This window comes from Acomys russatus, chromosome 25 (genome assembly GCF_903995435.1).
Source record: "Acomys russatus chromosome 25, mAcoRus1.1, whole genome shotgun sequence".
Classification (NCBI taxonomy): domain Eukaryota; kingdom Metazoa; phylum Chordata; class Mammalia; order Rodentia; family Muridae; genus Acomys; species Acomys russatus.
Window position 1 is genome coordinate 15,276,766 of NC_067161.1, and position 19,477 is coordinate 15,296,242.

The 19,477-nt window shown below is 51.8% G+C and overlaps 1 protein-coding gene across 1 annotated transcript in view; it reads left to right on the forward strand.

Moving 5' to 3' along the window:
- Stk10 (serine/threonine kinase 10) overlaps nt 1-17,416 on the forward strand; it is an 88,070-nt gene extending 70,654 nt beyond the window's left edge. Inside the window, exons 13-19 of the mRNA XM_051167314.1 lie at nt 5,723-5,815; nt 7,828-7,957; nt 8,753-8,877; nt 10,059-10,247; nt 10,769-10,894; nt 12,717-12,830; nt 17,150-17,416. Coding sequence (XP_051023271.1) covers nt 5,723-5,815; nt 7,828-7,957; nt 8,753-8,877; nt 10,059-10,247; nt 10,769-10,894; nt 12,717-12,830; nt 17,150-17,287 — 915 coding nt within the window. The 3' untranslated portion in view covers nt 17,288-17,416. The remainder of the gene's footprint in view (nt 1-5,722; nt 5,816-7,827; nt 7,958-8,752; nt 8,878-10,058; nt 10,248-10,768; nt 10,895-12,716; nt 12,831-17,149) is intronic.
- Nucleotides 17,417-19,477: the final 2,061 nt, after the last annotated feature.

Below are 19,477 nucleotides of genomic sequence, written 5' to 3' on the forward strand. Positions count from 1 at the left end.
AGCATCAGGAGCTGTGGGCCGCTCTTGAGACCCTGTGTCCTGTGCAAAGGCAGGCTGAGCTGTGACTCCCTGCCTTGCTGCGGAGGAAACCCCTTGTGCATGCTGTACAGGTTCTGAGTTACACTGAAGTTCCTGGTTTCATTGTACATGTGTTCTGTTTTGTTTTCCTTGGCTGGTTTATCTGGAAGCTTTCCTGGGAAGGAGAAGCAGCAGCAGCAGCCTGACTGCTACGTGGTTTTAGCTTCTCAGGAGGCCACTGCCCTTTAGTAAGCTCGTGTCCCTGGCACTGTTCTTCCGGGTCAGAGACTTGACTGCCATGGCCTGGGGAGTGTGGACTCACATTTACTCTCTCTTTCCAGAGTTCCATGGGGTTCCAGCAGTGAGTTTAGCGAGTCACATAGACATCCCCCTCACTCGGGGGCTCCCACAGGTCCAGGGCTTCCATATGGCGGTGTGCTCTGCGTTTAACCCGCACACACCTTGCCGAGCACCCTCAGCTCCCCTCTGGGGCATTGATAATTTCCAGTGCAATGCACCTGCTGTGCCAGTGCTGGCCCAGGGAGCTGTGGCGAAGGAAAAGCCGCTTCCTTAGGTTTTCCCTGAAGGTTTTTACTCGGTCTGCATGTTAATGAAACTGTACAATGGCTTGTTTCTTAGAAAGTGTCCCTGTCATGAAGCTCGGCTTATTAAATGGTTCAGAGTTCCCTAGCCCTGCACAAGCCCTGGGGACTTCTTAGGTGAAAACGAGATTGTTTTTCTGGTTGGGAAAATGAGATGCCAGCACAGTCGGTAACTTCACTGCCCTGGAATGTAGCTTATCTGCCACCTGGTGGAACTCCTTCTTCTGCTCTGCCGTGCCTGCCAGAGAGCGGGGCTGGTGCGTAAATGGTCCCTCTGGCATGTAAATGGTCCCGCTGGTGTGTAAATGGTCCTGTGAGTCCTTGGGCCTGCCTCTTTGCCAAGTGGTCCCACAGGGCTCTGCTTTTTTTCTTTTGCCTCTTCCCTCTATCCTCAGATGTAAGACTGTCTCTAATGTCTTCCATGCCTCTGACAGAAAACTCAGAGCCTGTGCTCAATTGCCACTTTTAACCTTCCGGCCCCACAAAGCAATCAGTCTGTAAAAGCACAGTTTTGGGTCTAGCTGTTAGGTTGCGCGGTGGCATTCACGGCCACTGAGCTGGGACTGGAAGCCATACCTGATACAGAGGTGCACAGATGAACTATTCCTTTAGGAATTTTATGTAACCCTGTGATTCTGAGCCAGCAGTCTACTGTCCCCAGCTCTCTGGGACATCGGCAGGGTCTACACACATTTTAGGGGGTGTCTCAGCTGGGGGATGGAGTAGGGCAGTTTGTTGCTCACACAGCTGTGACACTATTGACATCCTGTAAATGCACAGGACAGTACCTCGTCTCTCTCAAGTCCCCAGAGTCAGTAACACTGCAGATAGGAATTCCACCTAAAGCAAAGAGGCCAGAAAACATGGGACCGGACTCAGCCTGCAACACCCAAGACCATTGTGCAGAGACTTAGCAAACGGAAGAGAGTGTGAGACACAGTAAGCACTCAACAGATGCTCTGGATCCTATCTGTCTCCACAATGACACATGAGCAGTCCAGTTGCTCACTTCTCCCAGAACTTGGTCTTGTCAACTTCACTGTTTTATTTCAGGCACCCTGATGGGTATGAGGTGGCGTCTTCTCACTGTTTCTTTGGGTTTGCGTGTCACTAATAGCTACTGACACACATCTCTTCCTTTGCCTCCTTGTTCAAAAAAAAAAATTTTTTTTTTTTTTTGCTCCTTTATTTAGCTGGGAAATTGGTTTGCTTTTTTGTTTGTTTGTTTGTTTGTTTTTCTGAATTCTGACAGTTCTTTTTCTATTTAGACTGGAAGTACTTAGTGAGTTATTGTTTTGCAAATATTTGTTCTCTGCCGGAGGCTTATCCTGCAAGCCTAATAGTTTTTTAGGGGTGATTCCCCCCCCCCCCCACACACACACAGGGTTTCTCTGTGTAGCCTTGGCTGTCCTGGACTTGCTTTGTAGACCAGGCTGACCTCAAACTCACAGCGATCCGACTCTCTGGGCCTACTCCCCCTGCCCCCCCAGTGCTGGGATTAAAGGCGTGCGCCTTTTAAGAAGCCAAGAAATCCTCCCACAGCCCTATGGGATGCAGTGTCTTAGCAGTTTACCGTGTTGGGCTTTGTACATCCCCATGAGAGCATTTTGAGTTGCATTTCTGTAAGGGATAAGGTATGGATGGGCTCAGCGCTTGCTTTGAGATGTCTGTCCCGGCATTGTGTGTTGGAAATACCCACCTTCCTCTGCTAAGTTGTCTTTGTAGAAAAGGAGTCGACCATATAGAAACAGATCTGGTCTGGTGCTCTTTGGCTCCGTACAGCGTACGGGTTCATCTGTCTGTCCCTCACCAGGACTTCAGTGTCTGTGAAGCTAGGCTCTAGTAAACCTTGACATCCATGGTGTGTGCCCTGAAGCTGCTGCCAGAGCCACCTCTCTGCTTTCCACACACAGTGTGGCATCACCCTGTGCTTCCCACACACAGTGTGGCCTCACCCTGTGCTTCCCACACACAGTGTGGCCTCACCTCGCCGATTCTGTAAAGAAGCCTTACCAGGATTTTGGGTCAGTTTGGGTAGCATGGCCATTTGAACAACGCTGAAACCTTCTACCCACAGGCATTTTATATACACATATATTCTTTGATAGCTTCTGTTAGTGACTTTTGTTTTTGTTTTTGTTTGTTTTTTGCTTTTTGAGACAGGGTTTCTCTTGCAGTCCTGGCTGTCCTGGCCTCACCATGTAGACCAGGCTGTCTTCGAATTCCCAGTGACCTGCTTGCCTCTGCCTCCCGAGTGCTGGGATTAAAGGCGTGCACCACCACGCCCAGCCTGACTTAGAGAACTCTTTTTTTTTTTTTTTTTTTTTAATATTTTTTTTTTATCTGCATGTACTCCTGTATGCCAGAAGAGGGCACCAGATCTCATAGATGGTTGTGAGCCACCATGTGGTTGCTGGGAATTGAACTCAGGGCCTTTGGAAAGAGCAGACAGTGCCCTTAACCTCTGAGCCATCTCTCCAGGCCCAAGTTAGAGAACTCTTAAAACAACTTCCTGGGTCAAAACTACATTTGGTTCTCACTGGAAATAAGCCATTAATAGCTACCTAAAAGCCTTTGTAAATGACTTTTAATTTTTAGTATACATGTCCATTCTTGTTTTGTTAGAATTATACTTATATCTTTTGGGGGTGCTTTCATAAGATACTTTAAAATTATCAATTTAGGAGGTTGGAGAGATGGTTCACCGTTAAGAGCAATTGCTGTACTTCCAGAGGACCTGGGTTCAGTCCCCAGCATCCACATGGTGGCTCACAACTGTCTGTAACTCTAGTTCTGGGGGGATCCCAATTCTCTCTTCTGGCCTTTGTTGGTACCAGGCACATAAATGGTGCACAGATATGCATGCAAGCAAAATAACAATAATAAAAAGTTAAAAGTATCAATTTAGCTAATTATTCAGGGGGTAGAGATATATCGTTGTTTGTGCAGTGGTCTTGTGTCTAGCCTTATTGTCTTATAATAGGATTTTTTCTTTTTTTTTTTGGTAGATTCTTTGTGGTTTTCTGTATGGACAGAAACAGTTTCATTTCTTCTATTCAGTTGATGTGCCTCTTATTGCCCTGTTATGCTGGCTCCTGTTCCAGCAGGAAGTTGGCTAGAAATAGCAGAAATAGCTCCTCCTTGTTCCTAGTCTCAAGAGGAACATGTTCGCTGGGCGTGGTGGTGCACGCCTTTAATCTCAGCACTTGGGAGGCAGAAGCAGGTGGATCATTGTGAGTTCAAGGCCAGCCAGGGCTACAAAGTGAGTCCAGAACAGCCAAGGCTATACAGAGAGACCCCATCTCAAAAAATTAAAAAAAAAAAAAAAAGAGGAACATGTTCAGTGTTTCCTCACTAAGCCTGATATTGGCACAAGAGCATTGATTTGGCGCTGATTTTTTTGGTTTTTCGAGACAAGGTTTCTCTGTGTAGCCTTGGCTGTCCTAGACTCACTTTGTAGACCAGGCTAGCCTTGAACTCACAGTGATCCACCTGCCTCTGCCTCCCAAGTGCTGAGATTAAAGGCGTGCGCCACCACGCCCGGCTGGCACTGATTTTTTTGTTGTTGCTAGTTTGTTTTGTTTTTTGAGACAAGGTTTCTTCTGTAACAGAGCCCTGGCTGTTATGGGCTTGCTTTGTAGACCAGGCTAGACTCAAACTCACAGAGATCCATCTGCCTCTGCCTCCCAAGAGCTGGGATTAAAGGCGTGCGCCACCACTGCCTAGTCTCTGCTTTCTCTTAACTAGGGTTTCCGTAGAATAGATTTTGTGGGGCTGGAGAAATGATGCAACTGTTGAAAACACTGCTGTTGTAGAGGACCCCAGAACTCATATCTGGCCTTCCCGGACAGAGAAGTAGTACAGGAAAGTACTGTGTAGACAGGTGTGTAAGAGCACGCCCCCACACAGACCATACACAAGTACACACCATTTGTAAACATTAAGTAAGCCTTTAAAGACATCGTTTACCCTTCTAACTTGTTGAGTAGCACTGGTCTCTTGCTGACTGTATGTAGTTGGACTGTTTTCCAAAATGCAGCCTGCAGGTCTCTGTTCCTGTACACGGGCCGTTTCTGCTGTTTACATGTGAGGAATTGTGTTCTGCTTCTTCCTCTTGTTTTTGTTCCTCTGTTTTCCCTTTTCTTGCCTAATTTCTTTGGGGGTGCTTGGATATTTTTAGCACTCCACGTTAATTCATAGTTGGTTTAAATATTTGCCTGTTTGTGTAATCTGTGTAGCGGTTTCTCCCAGCATGTAATGGGATGTGCATCCCTTACCATTCAGTAGTCCCTTTGGAATGGATATGGTAACCCCGCTTAAGATACACAGGACCTGCAACCCTGTACGTTTCTTTTTGTTTCAGTCGGTACACAGGCCTCTTAGGTTCACTTAAGACCCGCCCTACCTTTCTCACGTGCTCTGGCTTTGTCCCGGTGCTGATCAACGCAGGACTGACCTGAGGCTTTTGGGACGCTCATTCCTATAAATAAGGATTTCCATTTTCCTCCTGTTCTCCTTGTGATATTGGCCCCCAGCCTCGGGCTTGCCTGCCATCCATTTCCTGATTCTCCGGCCAGAAACCCGAGGTCCCTGGGGGAGTTATCGATACCTTTTCTATTACTCCACTGTGCGGGTCTGGGGCTAGTGCGATGCTAGGAAGAGGTTAAAAGCGCAGCTCCTTCCCTGTGTTGCTGTCCTCTCTGGCAGACCCCACTCTGGAGAGATTTACATCCTCCCCCAGGGAAGAGACCAGCTTCCCCCAGCAATTCAGCAATGGCCCCTGCAAAGGGTCACGTGCTCCCCTGAGCCAATCCCTGTTGGCCAGGTACGTGTAGAATGCGCTGCGTCCCGCTCCAGGCTAGAGCCCCGCATCAGGGCAGGGGGAGAGGAGTGGCTTGAAGGAGTGCACCCACCCACACCTTAGGGACTACAGCATCGTAGAAGGCGGGCGGGGCTCCCACAGAAGCAGAAACATCTCAGAAATTGAAATTGATACTGACAGTGGAGAGCTTAGATACTGACAGCGTATCTGTGCGGTTGGTGCTTACCGTGCGCGTGGGAAGGGCTGCGGTGCGAGCTGCCCTCTGCCATGTCTGCTGCAGGTGAGGAGCGAGGTGGAGAAACTGCCCCGGCAGCAGCGGAAGGAGAGCATGAAGCACAAGATGGAAGAACACTCACAGAAGAAGCAGCTGCTCGTGAGTCCCCAGCCTCGCTCACTGAGCCTCGGGAACCCCCAACGGCGCCTGGCCCCCTCTTACCGCCCGCCCGCTCCTGTCCAGCCCATCATTGTCTGGTCCTGCCACTGTCCTTCCTGTTTGCGTGCCGGTGCTCTCTCTGGGTGAACCCTGTCATCTCTGGCCACTGCAGCCTGCACTTTAGTCCTGCCTGCCTTACAGCAAGGTTGATCGGATGTCACATCCCCTGTCAACTCAGTGATGTCACCTGCTTGCCTTGGTGTCTAAAAGACATCAAGGCCTTGAACTCCCAGACGTGGCTCTGCTCTTATGTCCTGAGGAGGAACTTGCCTCTGCCCTGTTGAGAGGCCAGAACCTTTGTCATTCTTTTTGTTTGTTTGTTTGTTTGGTTATACAGTACTTTGCCTGCATGTGAGCCAGCAGGCCAGAAGAGGGCACCAGATCTCGTTATAGATGATTGTGAGCCACTATGTGGTTGCTGGGAATTGAACTCAGGACCTTTGGAAGACCGGGCAGTGCTCTTGACCTCTGAGCCATCTCCCCCCCCCCACCCCCTTTGTCATTCTTGTTTCTCTCCACTCCTTCATATCTTCCTGAAGCATGGTGCACACACATGCACACACACACACACACACACACACACACACACACACACGGCAGACATACACATAACACACACATCCCCCAATAGCACACTAAACACACACAACACCCACACACCAACACATAGCATACAATATACATACATGCACCCTAAACACACACTACAGATAGACATATACACACAGTGCACATTTCCATCCATCTAGGCACCCATATTTCTCCAGCCTTTGGACCTGTGAATCTTTCAGTGTTGCTGGATCCCACCATTGTTGTAGCGCTCCTCCCAGCTTCACAGCTGCTCCCCCTGCTCCTCCCAGCTTCACAGCTGCTCCCCCTGCTTCTCCCAGCTTCACAGCTGCTCTCCCCACTTCTCCCTGCACTTCTTTATTTTGGAGCCAGCGGGTATTGTGGATATGAAATCCAAATCTGGCTGTCACCCTTTCTTCCCTCAGATCATTTCCCCTTCATGCATACGCTGAGGCCACCTCCTCACTCTGCCTGCTGCTGCCCAGCCCTTTCGGCCCCTCCCAGCCTGACCGTAACCTGTGGTCCAGCCTCTCCCCCTCACTGGAATGTTCTCATTTTCTTCACTGTGGGGTCTTTGCGCAGTCTGCCTCCTCAGCCCTGGGTGCAGACAGTTGTAGCCCAGGTTTACAGGTGCTTGACATGGTATGATCAAGTGTTTGGGGTGCCTTGGGGTAGGAGTTCTTTGCTTTTCCATTTTCAGAAGAAATCAAAGCTTGGAAAGGGCACGCTGCAGAGTTGCTGACGGGGGGGGGGGGGGGCAGGCAGGACTTCCTGTTCTTGTTAGTGAACCTCATAACCTGTCTCTTCCCTCCGGGTGGGGAGGGAAGAAACAGGTTTTGTGTTCAGTAGCACAGAAGGGTGACACAACAAGAAGAAGAGGGTCTTCAATGTTTTTTTTTCTTTTTTGGGGGGGGGTCTTCAATGTTTTACCATCAACAAAACTGATAACTACCTGAGGTGATGGGCGTATGAGTCCCCCAAACACAGTACACCAGGCACACATGTACAGAATGGCACACTGTGCCTGTGCACACATGCAATTAGTATGAGCAGATAACTTTTTAAAACACAGGGCTTGGGGCTGGGGAGATGGCTCAGCAGCTCAGAGCATTTTCTGCTCTCGCAGGAGGCCTGGGTTTGGTTCCCAGCAACCATGCCGTGCAGCCCACAGCCACCGATAACGCCAGTCCCAGGAGATCCTCCACAGGCACATGCGATGCATATACACCCACGCCAGACAATACTCACACACATAAACAATGTAATCAAACCAACCAAGGCTAGTGAGGAGAGGCGGACAGGCCCTCATCTTCCCAGAGAGAGGAAGAGAGCTGAGTCACCCAAGCATGTCTGTGTAAGGCCTCACTGTCCCTTTGCTGTAGGACCGGGACTTTGTAGCCAAGCAGAAGAATGACCTGGAGCTGGCCATGAAGAAGCTCACCACAGAAAACAGGCGGGAGATCTGTGACAAGGAACGAGAGTGCCTCAGCAAGAAGCAAGAGCTCCTCCGAGGTGGGGTCCAGAGTCACCCTGAATGATGGGACTAGAGGCAGCCCTCCCAGCCCTTCCCCAGGGAAGTCAGCAATGAGGAAGGGTACCAGTTACCACAGCAGGCGTGGCAGGCAGACACAACAGCTTGTGTGGCCACCGCTTGCCCCACTGCGTGCTGGCTGCCACACCTGACGTCCTCACCTTCTCCCTGCGAGACAGCTCCTCCTATGATCCTAGTGCATAGAATAGGCAACCGAGACGGGTACTGAGCTTCTTGGTCTCTTGATGCTGCTTAAGTGGCTCCCACAGCCCAAATGACTTAGAGGCAACAGAAAGGCAATGGCGCCCAAGGCCATGGCTCCTCCAGCCTCGGTGTCTGTGAGGACCTGCCTCCTCATGGGATTTCTCACCCAGTCATCTCCACACAGGCTCTCCATCAGAACCCCTCTCCTCTGCCCCTCCAAAAAGAAGGGGTGTTATATCGATTTTCCTTAGCGATGTCTCCCAAGAACATTCTCTCTTTGGGGTGTGCCCATGCCATTGGTGGAGGAAGAAGCTGGGGGGGTGGGGGTCAGTCCAACCGCAGCTCACTCGTTCCCAGGCTGCTGGGGCTTGCCCTCTCTTTAAGTCTTTGGCTCTCAGTTTCTATGGCTCACCTCAGACCAGCCAATATGGCCTAGCGAGGTAGCCCAGGTGCTCTGAGCCCAGCAGGCTGGTTCTCAGTCCCAGCAGGAATCCAGGCGGGGTGGGGTGGGGGTGGGAGACTTGTGCCGTCTCCCGGCTCTCCTCACCATGTGGGTGTCGTGTCCTCTGCAGACCGGGAGGCAGCCCTGTGGGAGATGGAGGAGCACCAGCTGCAGGAGCGGCATCAGCTGGTAAAGCAGCAGCTTAAGGACCAGTACTTCCTGCAGCGGCACGAACTGTTGCGCAAGCACGAGAAGGTGAGGCGGGATGGGAGCCGGGGCAACTTGATGTCAACACCCAACAGGGCAGCCACGGTGAGGGTCCAGGCTGGGGTCGGGGTGAGGCAGGCAGCTCCCTCGCTCACACCAACACCCTCAGTTCAAAGATGCTGCTTCTTGACTTGTTGGGGACTTCCATCCCCAGCAGCAATCCTTAATTGAAAAATAACATATTACAAATGCTCCTCTGCCACATGCCCTGCGGGCCTCCTAGCTTAATAGCACAGGTCTAAAGTAGCCCACTGTAGGGTATTTCCTCCCAGGAGCATGTGGCCAACCAGAGCTGTGGCTCAGCTGGCGGTGGTGGTGCACGCCTTGAATCCCAGCACTTGGGAGGCAGAGGCAGGCAGATCACTGTGAGTTGAAGGCCAGCCTGGTCTACAAAGCGAGTCCAGGACAGCCGGGGCTACACAGAGAAACCCTGTCTCAAACAAACAGAGCTGTGGCTCACTGCCACTGCTCAGGGTTCAGAACAGTGTGGTAGATTTTGTTCACTCAGGAAACAATCCAAGTTCCAAGTTTGGGTCCAGCTGCATGGCAACGTTTTCACACCACTGCAAAGTCAGACAGCTGTGACTCAAGCATCAGAAGTCAGAGACATTAATGTCAAAAGATCAAAAAACCAGTGCTGGTGAAATGACTCAGTGGATAAGAGAGCTTGCCACCAAGCCTGATGACCTGAGTTCGATTCCCAGAACCCTCATAGTGGAAGAAGAGTGCGAATTCCCTCGATTTGTCTCCTGAGTGTCATGCTCATGTTTGGCCCTCCCACGCCCAATAAAACAAATACATGTAAAAAGAAAAAAGGGGGGGGGGGGCTGGAGAGATGGCTCAGAGGCTAAGAGCACTGTCTGTTCTTCCAAGGGCCCTCCCTGAGTTCAATTCCCAGGAACCACATGGTGGCTCACAACCATCTCTAAAGAGATCTGGTGCCCTCTTCTGGCCTGCAGGGGCACAAGCAGGTAGAGCACTGTATACATAATAAATAAATAAATCTTTAAAAATAAAAAAAGAACGGATGTCATTGATTGAACTGTAGAAGTGAACTACAGCTCTTCCGTGCTGGCACCCTGGGCTCCTGTGTCGAGCATGGTGGCCTTTGGCTCCCGAGCGCCCTCCATGCCTCGAGCTCCCCCAACCTCTGCCCGTTGTCCCTCCAGGAGCGGGAACAGATGCAGCGCTACAACCAGCGAATGGTGGAGCAGCTGAAGATCAGACAGCAGCAGGAGAAGGCGCGGTTACCCAAGATCCAGAGGAGTGATGGCAAGACGCGCATGGCCATGTACAAGAAGAGCCTGCACATCAGCGGCGCAGGCAGTGCCTCCGAGCAGCGCGAGAAGATCAAGCAGGTGGGGCCGCGTCTGGTGCGCCGTGGGCAGTGGGCGTGGGAGAACTTGGTAAGGACCGCCCTCATACAGCACGGAAGGGGGTAAACATATTAGACACGACCCAGTGTGGAAGTCACTCGTGTCCTGGAAGCTTCGGTAGCCCGGGAGAATCCTCCCCTGGTAGACGGAGCCTTCCTTGATCAAGTTGGTTTAGCACCGGCCCCTTCCATGATCCCACGCGCAGCGTCTCCGTGTCCCATCCACGTCTCCTGCGTGGCATAGGCCCCTGTGGTTTCTGTATGTACTGCCCTCACACATGTCACATCATGTCAGGTCCCTACCAGTGTGAGGACAGAGGCTGGGTCTCCTCCACTCAGGACAAGAGTTTCAATAGTGAGATCATAGCCTGAGGCGGCCTGGGCTTCCCCTGGGTTGGGCCTCTGCGGCTGAGGCTGAGGGAGGCCAACCCCCCTCCCCCTCCCCCACTCCCGCCCCGCCCAGCCATGCAGGTGAGCACCCACAGTAGCGTCCCCTCTCTGCAGTTCTCCCAGCAGGAGGAGAAGAGGCAGAAGGCGGAGAGGCTCCAGCAGCAGCAGAAACACGAGAACCAGATGCGAGACATGATGGCGCAGTGCGAGAGCAACATGAGCGAGCTGCAGCAGCTGCAGGTACGCAGCCCCGTGCCTCAGTTTCCCCCAAGGCAGGCAGTGCTCAGAGGCCATGGGCTCCACGGCAGGGCGACATTCTGGTGGGTCAAGCCCAGGTGAGCTGATGACAGCCTGCCGATGCTACTCTCAGGCTGTTTACACTGGATCCTCCTAGCCCTACTTTTCAGCTCTCTAAAATAGCTGTAGTGTGGAGGTGATGGCTCCTGTTTGGCAGGATTGGTTTGTAGATTTGTGAAGCGGATAATGGAACTTAGGGCCTGGCAGCTGCCATGCTTCAGGGTTCCTTTGCTTGTGTGGGAATCCTGGCTTTGTGTGTCCCTGTTTGAGTGTCCTAGTTTGGCCCCAAGCATCTGGGATATCAACAAGTTAGGAGGTGTTTTTCCATCAGAACCCGAAAGCGCTAGCACCGGCCTGGACTTCAAGTTACAGAACCCTTGAGGGCCCAGTTCCAGCAACTGGTACCTGGCGCCCCCTTGTGGTGGAGTGAGGCATTGTACTTGACAGCCGGTGCTGGACTCCAGTCTGTCAACTTCAGGAAACTGCTCAGGCCTTTGGGCACACATGGCAGTTTTGTGGAGATTCAGAGAGGCTGCTGAGAAATGGCCAGCATTGGAGGCTTCCAGGCAGGGACTCTTTCATGTGGGTTTTGGTCAGACACATTCCTCTTCGTGGCATTATGTGAGTATTGACAGAGACCCACAGAGAGGGACACCATGGTCACAGGAACACAGCGCTGCCCTAAGTATTCCTGACGAGACCAATCTATAAACTCCCAGAAGCTTTCAGCTTGAGGCCCCAAATAAAACCCCTCTGAGGGGGTTCTCCTTCCCCGCCTGCAGGCCTGTAGTAGCCAGATAAAAAAGGCCTTAGAAGTTCCTGTAACAGGACTGAGTCCTTGCAGGAAGTCAACAGGGACCTACTACATAGATTTCAGGTAAAATATATATAAAGCAGATGACTTTGAGCCTATAACAGAGGTGGGGAGAGCCTCCGCCATGTTCCCCACCAGTGATGACCCCTGAGGAAATGGCACAAGGCAAGAGATGCCACATGTAAGTTGCACATATCATATGATGTGATTAGACACGGTGCACGGTTATACATATAATTTCTGTAGGTCAGTGATTATATACTCAGATTTAGTCTGCTTGGGCTGCCTTAAAAAAAGAAAAACCCCACTGTAGCTAGATACGGTGCCACACACCTACAGTCTTGCTACTTGAAAACTGTCAGTGAGAGGATGGCTTGGGACCAGCAGTTGCAGGCTGTAGTTTTATCTGTTTAGTTATGATATGTTTGTGTGCGTGTGTGAGTTTGGGCAAGTTCATGCCCGGCGCACACGTGCTGCTTTGGGGGCCAGTTCTGCCGTCCTTCCACAGCGGGTTCTGGGGACTGGGCTTGGCTTGTCAGGCTTTGCCCATGGAGCCATCTTACCAGCCCAGAACTTTTCTACAAGCCCAGACAACTTAGGTGATGTCAAAAGCCCACAGAAGCTCACTGACCAGAGTGCTTGCTCAGGCCTAACAGTCTGAGTTTGATCCCCAGAACCCGTGCAAAGGTGAAAAGAGAAAACCGACTCCACACAGTTGTCCTTTGGCCTCCACCATGGCATGTGTGCCCACCCATGGACGCTGCTCCCAGTAGTTTTCTGGAATAGTCCTCCAGGCATTGCTTGGTGCAGGTGTCTTACCACCTGCAGGCCTGTGGATAATGACAAAGGCGAAACAAGCCTGTGGTAGCAGCACCCGCAAAGGGGCGGTGGGTCTGGCTACCCAGGCTTTGTGCCGCCTCCTCACTTTCACCTCTATTCTGCCTGTTCTAGAACGAAAAGTGTCACCTGTTGGTGGAACATGAAACCCAGAAGCTGAAGACCCTGGATGGGAGCCATAACCAGAGCCTGAAGGAATGGCGGGACAAGCTTCGGCCCCGCAAAAAGGTACTGCATTGGGCTGCCGGGTGACACACCACGGGAACCTGCCTAGGACATCTGAAGCCTCCTGCCTCTGCACCCATGCTTCGTGGCACCCCTAAAGTTGGTCTGTGCCTGAGAGACGGGGAACCCAGCTACCTGCTGTGCCGGACACTGGCAGCCCTCTGCACTGGTCCCTATGCACCTGAGGCGGAGGACCCTGCCCTGTGGAAGCAGAGGGCATGCCATGAGCATCGGTCAGTCACGGCACCAGGCTTTGGGGAGTTTCTCTCAAGAAGTCACTCCGTGAGGTCCAAGGCCAGCGCCAGTCAGCTAGTTTACTTTCTGAATTGGTTTCCTAATGTGTAAATCACTGTGCTGGGGCTGGGGTGGAGCTCTGGGGGGGATGGGAGGAGAGGTGGGGGGAGCACCTGCCTAGCATGCGTGATGCTCTGGGTTATGTCCCCAGCACCAAAGCCATACTCATAGCAGTTTAAACTGCATTCTTTATCAAATGCTATAGGAATAGGATTCAAAAGTTGGGGGTCTCTCCAGGGTCTCACAAGGCCTGAGTCAGGCTGGGCTGGGCTCTGTTAAGCTGTGGCTCTGAGGAAGGGAGCCTTCCTGGGTCATTGAGGTCTATACAGAGCCCTCACTGGAGACGCAGGATAACCAGGTGCCTGGTGCTCCTACCAACCTGCCTTCTCATGATGGCTATACCCTCCAACTGAGCCAAAAGGAAACTCCTCTTCTTTAGTTGCCCTCATCAGTTACTCTGTTGCAGCAATGAGAAAGTAACTAACACAGCTAGCTAATCATCACAGGCCTCAGTGTGGTCACAGCAGCGCTAAGATTGTAGAGTCATCAGCCCACAGCACATGTCAAAGGCAGAGTCACATTACTCATTCAATCATTCGTTCAGTCTGTCTGTCTGTCTTTCTCTCTCTCTTTAGACAAGATGTGTCTGTGTAGTCCTGTAGACCAGGCTGGTCTACCAGGCCAGGCGTGGTGGCGCACGCCTTTAATCCCAGCACTTGGGAGGCAGAGGCAGGTGGATCCCTGTGAATTCGAAGCCAGCCTGGTCTACAAAGTGAGTCCAGGACAGCCATGTCTACACAGAGAAACCCTGTCTTGAAAAACAAAACAAACAAACAAACCGGGGAGGGGAACCCAGAAAGGCATGTGCCACCACTTCCTGGCCCAGCATAGTCATCCTTAAACTCTGATGAGAGAGATGCCCTTGTGCCCCATGTGGCCTGGCATCCTGAGGGTTTTTGTATCTAGACAGGAGGCAAGCTGTGGCCTGCTGGAACTTCTGACTCTAAACCCGTAGGGAGTGAACACGCACCTGCCTGAACAGCCTCTGGGCGACTGTTTCCTGTCTACATCCTAAGGGTCTGAAGTGAGCAGTCATCTCTCCTAGCCGCTGCCTGTGACCTTAGGTGATCTCTCAGGCGTGTTCTTAGAGAGCTGGCTCTACACTCTGCCTGGGGGACTGCCTTGGGGCAGGATTCCATCACAGCTGCCTGACTTGCTGCTGGCGTGGTGGCCCAGAGGTGATAGTCCTTTGTGCTCTTGCGCTAAGTTCAGCAGCCTTGGGCTCTGTCTCCCACTTTATATCATGCCCTATGGAGTATTTTTAGCAGAATTCAGACGGCTTCCTTTTAAGTGAGTGCAGACTTCCTGATTTGCTAGGGTCAGTGTGAGGGCAGAGCAAGGCCTCAGGGCCTGTCTGCCCTCCCTCCTCAACTTGCCCCTCTAGACTATAAAATCGCACCTGCATCTTAAAGTGTGTCTGTAGAAGCTAGCAGGTTGCTGCCTGTGGGCTACGTCTGCCCCATTACCCATTTGTAAGTAAGTGTGACTAGAGAGCACCCATTCTTTACCCTAGGGCCCATCTTGCCCTAGGATAGCAGTTGTGGATTGCAGTAGGAACTCCGCTCCGCCCCCCCCCCAAGACTTGGCACCAGTTGACATTCCAGCATGGGGGTGTGGGGGGGGGAGTTCTCACAGGGCCTCAGTCTAGACGAAGAGATAGAGGTAACTAACTGGCTGCTGAGAGAAGAATCAGTCTTCTCCAGGGACGAGCCCCCCTGAGAAGCTGTCTAACCTCAGGCAGTCGTCTCTACTATGTTTACATATGGGCAACGATAAGTGGGTTCAACAGGCAGTATTTACAGACATGCATGTACATATGTAACAGTGATAACTAAAGAGGCCATGGTGTGAGAGGAAGTAGAGGGGAGCACGTGGGGGACATGGAAGAAATGAGGTGAATATAGTACTCATGTTTAAATGCTTATTATCTGGCACACAGCAGGAGACAGGCTGCTGCCGGTGGCTTTCGAAGGCTTTGGAGGAAGAATGCTTGTGGTGGGCAGGGGACAGACAGCAGGGCTTGAGACGCAGCCTTCGGTCCCTGCTCAGCGCCACAAGCTGCGCACCCCTTCAGCAGGGAGCCAGGGTGTTTTGGGGTTTCAGATGTTTCTTCCAAGTTTGGGATATTTGCATATGTATAACGAGACGTCTCACAAGGCCCGTTAGTTACTTGGCTTGACTCCTGTGGTAGAACACCGGACAGAAGGGTTGTTTTGGCTACACTGGAGTTTGAGGTGCTGGTCGCATTATAGAGGCAGATGACAGGAATGACCCCAGCTTTACCAGCCACGCCTTCACCCCACCAGCTTCAGGGGACTAAATGTTCAGGCACACAAGCCTCTGCTAACATTTCATACACACGCCATAGCAAGACCCAAGTCTAGACAAACTCGGCTGTGTCCCCAAGTCCTGCACAGTAGAAGGTATTTTTTCATACCCCTACCCTTTGATGGAGACCCATTCTGTGAGGTCAGAAGTGGTGTTTTTCACTATGACATCAAACTGGCACTTCAGAGTTTTCAGGTTTTGGAACATCTTGCAGTTTTGGGGTGCAGCTGCTCAGCTATTCCTAGCTTTGAAATTGGGGTGTGCACTGAACCACCCCGTACATAAAGAGCAGCAGAACCCTGGGTGCTGCCTCCAGCAGGCTCACATGCTGCACCCCTGGGAGGCTCAGGCGCTGTACCCCTGGAAGGCTCATGTGCTGCACCCCTGGGGGCTCACATGCTACTGGGCTCTGTGGCTTACAAGTGCAACACTGAGCCAATACAGTGATATTTTTCAGGAGGTTTTGTTTTTGCTTTTTGTTTTTCGAGACCATGTTTTTCTGTGTAGCCGTGGCTGTCTTGGAACTCACTCTGTAGACCAGACTGGGCTCGAACTCAGAAATATGCCTGTCTTCCTAGTGCTGGGACTAAAGCATGCACCTTCATTGCCCATTTTGTTTTGTTTTATTCTTTCTTTCTTTTTTTTTTCTTTTTTCTTTTTCCAAGACAGAATTTCTCTGTGTAGCCTTGGTTGTCCAGGACTCACTTTATAGACCAGGCTGGCCTTGAACTCACAGCGATCCACCTGCCTCTGCCTCCCGAGTGGTGGGATTAAAGGCATGTGCCACCACCACCCGGCTATTCTTTCTTTTTTAAAAGGAGATTTTGTTTCTTTTATAAATATATACTCTGCCTGCATATATACAGGCCAGAAGAGGGCATCAGATCCCTGTATAGATGGTTGTGAACCACCACGTGGTTGCTGGGAATTGAACTCAGTACCTCTGGAAGAACAGACAGCACTCTTACCCACTGAGCCATCTCTCCTGTTTAGTTTTGTCCTAATTGCCAGCCTTAAGTGAAGATTTTACATAAATCCTGTTTCCCCTCCGACAAGTTGCCTGATGGTCCATGTTCTCCGGGCCTCTCCCTTTTTGTGCTGGTGCGCCCGTGTGAGCACCCTTGGGAAGTCTTTCTGGTAGGTTTTTGTTTATCTGGATAAATAAGCATGTGCCCAAGGGGAGCTCCTGTGCTGCCTGCCAGCTGGAAAGCATCCCCTGTTACCTAAGGAGCTTAGCCATGCGTCCCCCCCCCCCCCAATATCCTAGGGTCAAATGCTCAGAGGGGCAGAGGCACACCAGCAGGCAATGTCCTGGTACGGGGAGCATGTTGTCCTCCTGCCATCTCTTTCCTGCTTTTAGATCTTTTCCCCTGGCTTCTCTTTATTCACCTGGCTCTTTTCCCACCAGGAAAGTCTCTGCCCAGACCCCTTAACAAGCCTTTCCTCAGGGTTTGCCCTCGGCCTGGGAACACTTCAGAAGGCGCCTGGCAGGCAGAGGGGGTGCCTGCCTCAGAGTGAGGAAGGAGAGACCTTCCACCCAATCCCTGAAGCCTGCGTGGGAGCTGTCCAGAGGAGGCCTTGTTGCTCTGTGACTGAATGACTGACGTTCCACTGACCACCATCTGCCCTCTCTTCCACAGGCCCTGGAAGAGGATTTGAACCAAAAGAAGCGAGAACAGGAAATGTTTTTCAAACTAAGTGAGGAAGCAGAGCCCAGACCCACCACACCCAACAGAGCCAGCAAGTTCTTCCCTTACAGCACCGGGGACGCTTCCTAACACCCCGCATCCCTGGGCTGTGGTGGCGGCATGGCCACTAGGGCCTCCGAGCCTCTATGAACAAGTGACTCAGGACCTCTTCCTCTTGTTTCTGTGCCAGCTTGAACCACCTCCCAGCCTGCAGTGCTCCCCCCACCCCACCTCCATTGTCCACAGCGGCACCCCAGTGCCTCTGATGGATGACCTCATCAAGACTCAGATTTCCATCACCTGGAAGTGATTTGGGCTGTTGGGGTCAGGGGTCAGGCGGGATGAGTGTGCCCCTCTTGTTTGCCAAAATACCAGCTCTACTCTACTGTCTGTGGGCACAAGTCCTATACCGATGACGTCACTGAGAGCGCATCGTTATTGCAATCCTCGTGGGGCTTTTGTTTCGCTTCGTTCCCACCAATTCCCCCCCTTGCCCCCCCCCCTGTTGGGAAACATCCCTAGCAGCCACCTCAGTTCTCAGCAGCTGACTCTCAGGGGCGCCCTCCCTCCTCTGCTTTACCAAGCTTGCTTTGTGCTTGATGACAGACGCCATGTATGTGGGGGTAGGGAATGGGAAAAGGGGGCCCAGAACTGTTCAGTCTGCTGTTTTCTGGCATTTTATCCTGTCTCATTTCCCTTTCTCTCTCTGCGTGTGTATGCATGTACAAACACACACACACACACACAGAGAACTTGGCCCCCTTGACACCGCCCAGGCTGCCTCTGCCGCCCTGGCCTCCTATAACCAGGGGGCCTGGAACCTGCTTGCTGCCTCCTGAGCCTGATCCTGGGCCACTGAGCATGTCAGGCGGAGCAGCTGGTGGCAGCATGCTGCGCGTTGGCACCACAGCCCTGGGGACGCACAGGGTGTACTTGTCAGCCTGCAAATCATATGGCTGCACACAAGGTCCTGCGTTGCAAGGTAAACTGCCCCCCCCACCACACATACACTTGACTTCTGCTGCCTAACAGGTGCCAATGTCATCCTCGCCCACTTGTTTGCAGGCACCCTTGGGAAGGCCCTTGACCTTTGCCCTCGTCCTGTCCTAGAGTCCACACTGTACTTTCCAGCTAAGCCTGGTGGTCCATTGGACTGCTCTCTTCAGGAAGAAATGCTTCCTGCCCTCAGGAACAAATGCTGAGCCTCCCTGGCTCTGGGCCTTTGGGTTGCTTAGGTGGCCACCCAAGATGCTGAGCGCCCCCCCCCCCCAAGGCTACCATACACAAAAGTAGCTATTCCACCCAGCCTGTGTTCACTGATAAAGCAAATCTTTTTCGACTCTGGTGCCTAAGTGCTCCGTTAAAGTAGATGCTTCATGAAGACGCCATCTTCCCTGCGATGATGGGGGCAGGGAGCGCATGGGGGAGGGGGAGGGGGGTACTCAGGCAGTTGAGTCTCATGAGACCTCAGCATGGCCTCTACATCACTGCCCAATGCTGAGGCAATTCCCTGGAAATTTTCCCCAGATGATAACGGGTGTTTAGGAGGGAGAGGCCTAAAAAGTTGGGAAAACAGGTCTTGTGTGCAGTAAAGAAACTCACAGAGCCCCCAGAAGATGATCGTTTCTCAGGGTAGCGAGCATCAGCTTGCCTTCGGGTCTCACACCAAGCAGTCTCCAGGAACAGTTGACTTCTTTTCTCCGGTGCATGGGGGCTGGGAAACAGAAACTGGCAGAGTGCACCTGTAGGACCCACAGATGGCAAGGGGGCAAGGGCACACCTGCAAGTGGCCGGGCAGCCCTGCTTCTGCCATTGTTTACAATCTCTGCTTTTTTTTTTTTTAAATCCAGGGAACTTGACGGTGGCTATTAGGCAAAATGCCTGTTTTGTGGTTCAGGTGAAAATCTTGGACCATTCCTGACATCCCATCATTCATATTGTCCTGGTCCTTTGTGTGACTGTCGCTTCTATGTCGCATGCCATCTGAGCCGTAGTAGCTCTGCTGTGCCTTGTTAGGTGGGGGTCTAGCCTAGTCTCCCAGGCTCATAATTTAGCACATGTGCAATGCCTGCCGCTGACGAGGCCCACACAGTATTCCTCATGCTCTGTGCTAACATTTTCTGTATAGGGACAGGCAGGAATGTTTTTAGCAGAGTAAATATAACTAACTTATATTTCCCTTCATGAAGGATAGAAGTAATGTGTATGTCATTTCCAACTGTCATATATAATTTTTGTAAACTGTTCTCTGCAAACAAAAAAAAATGTAAATATGCTTCT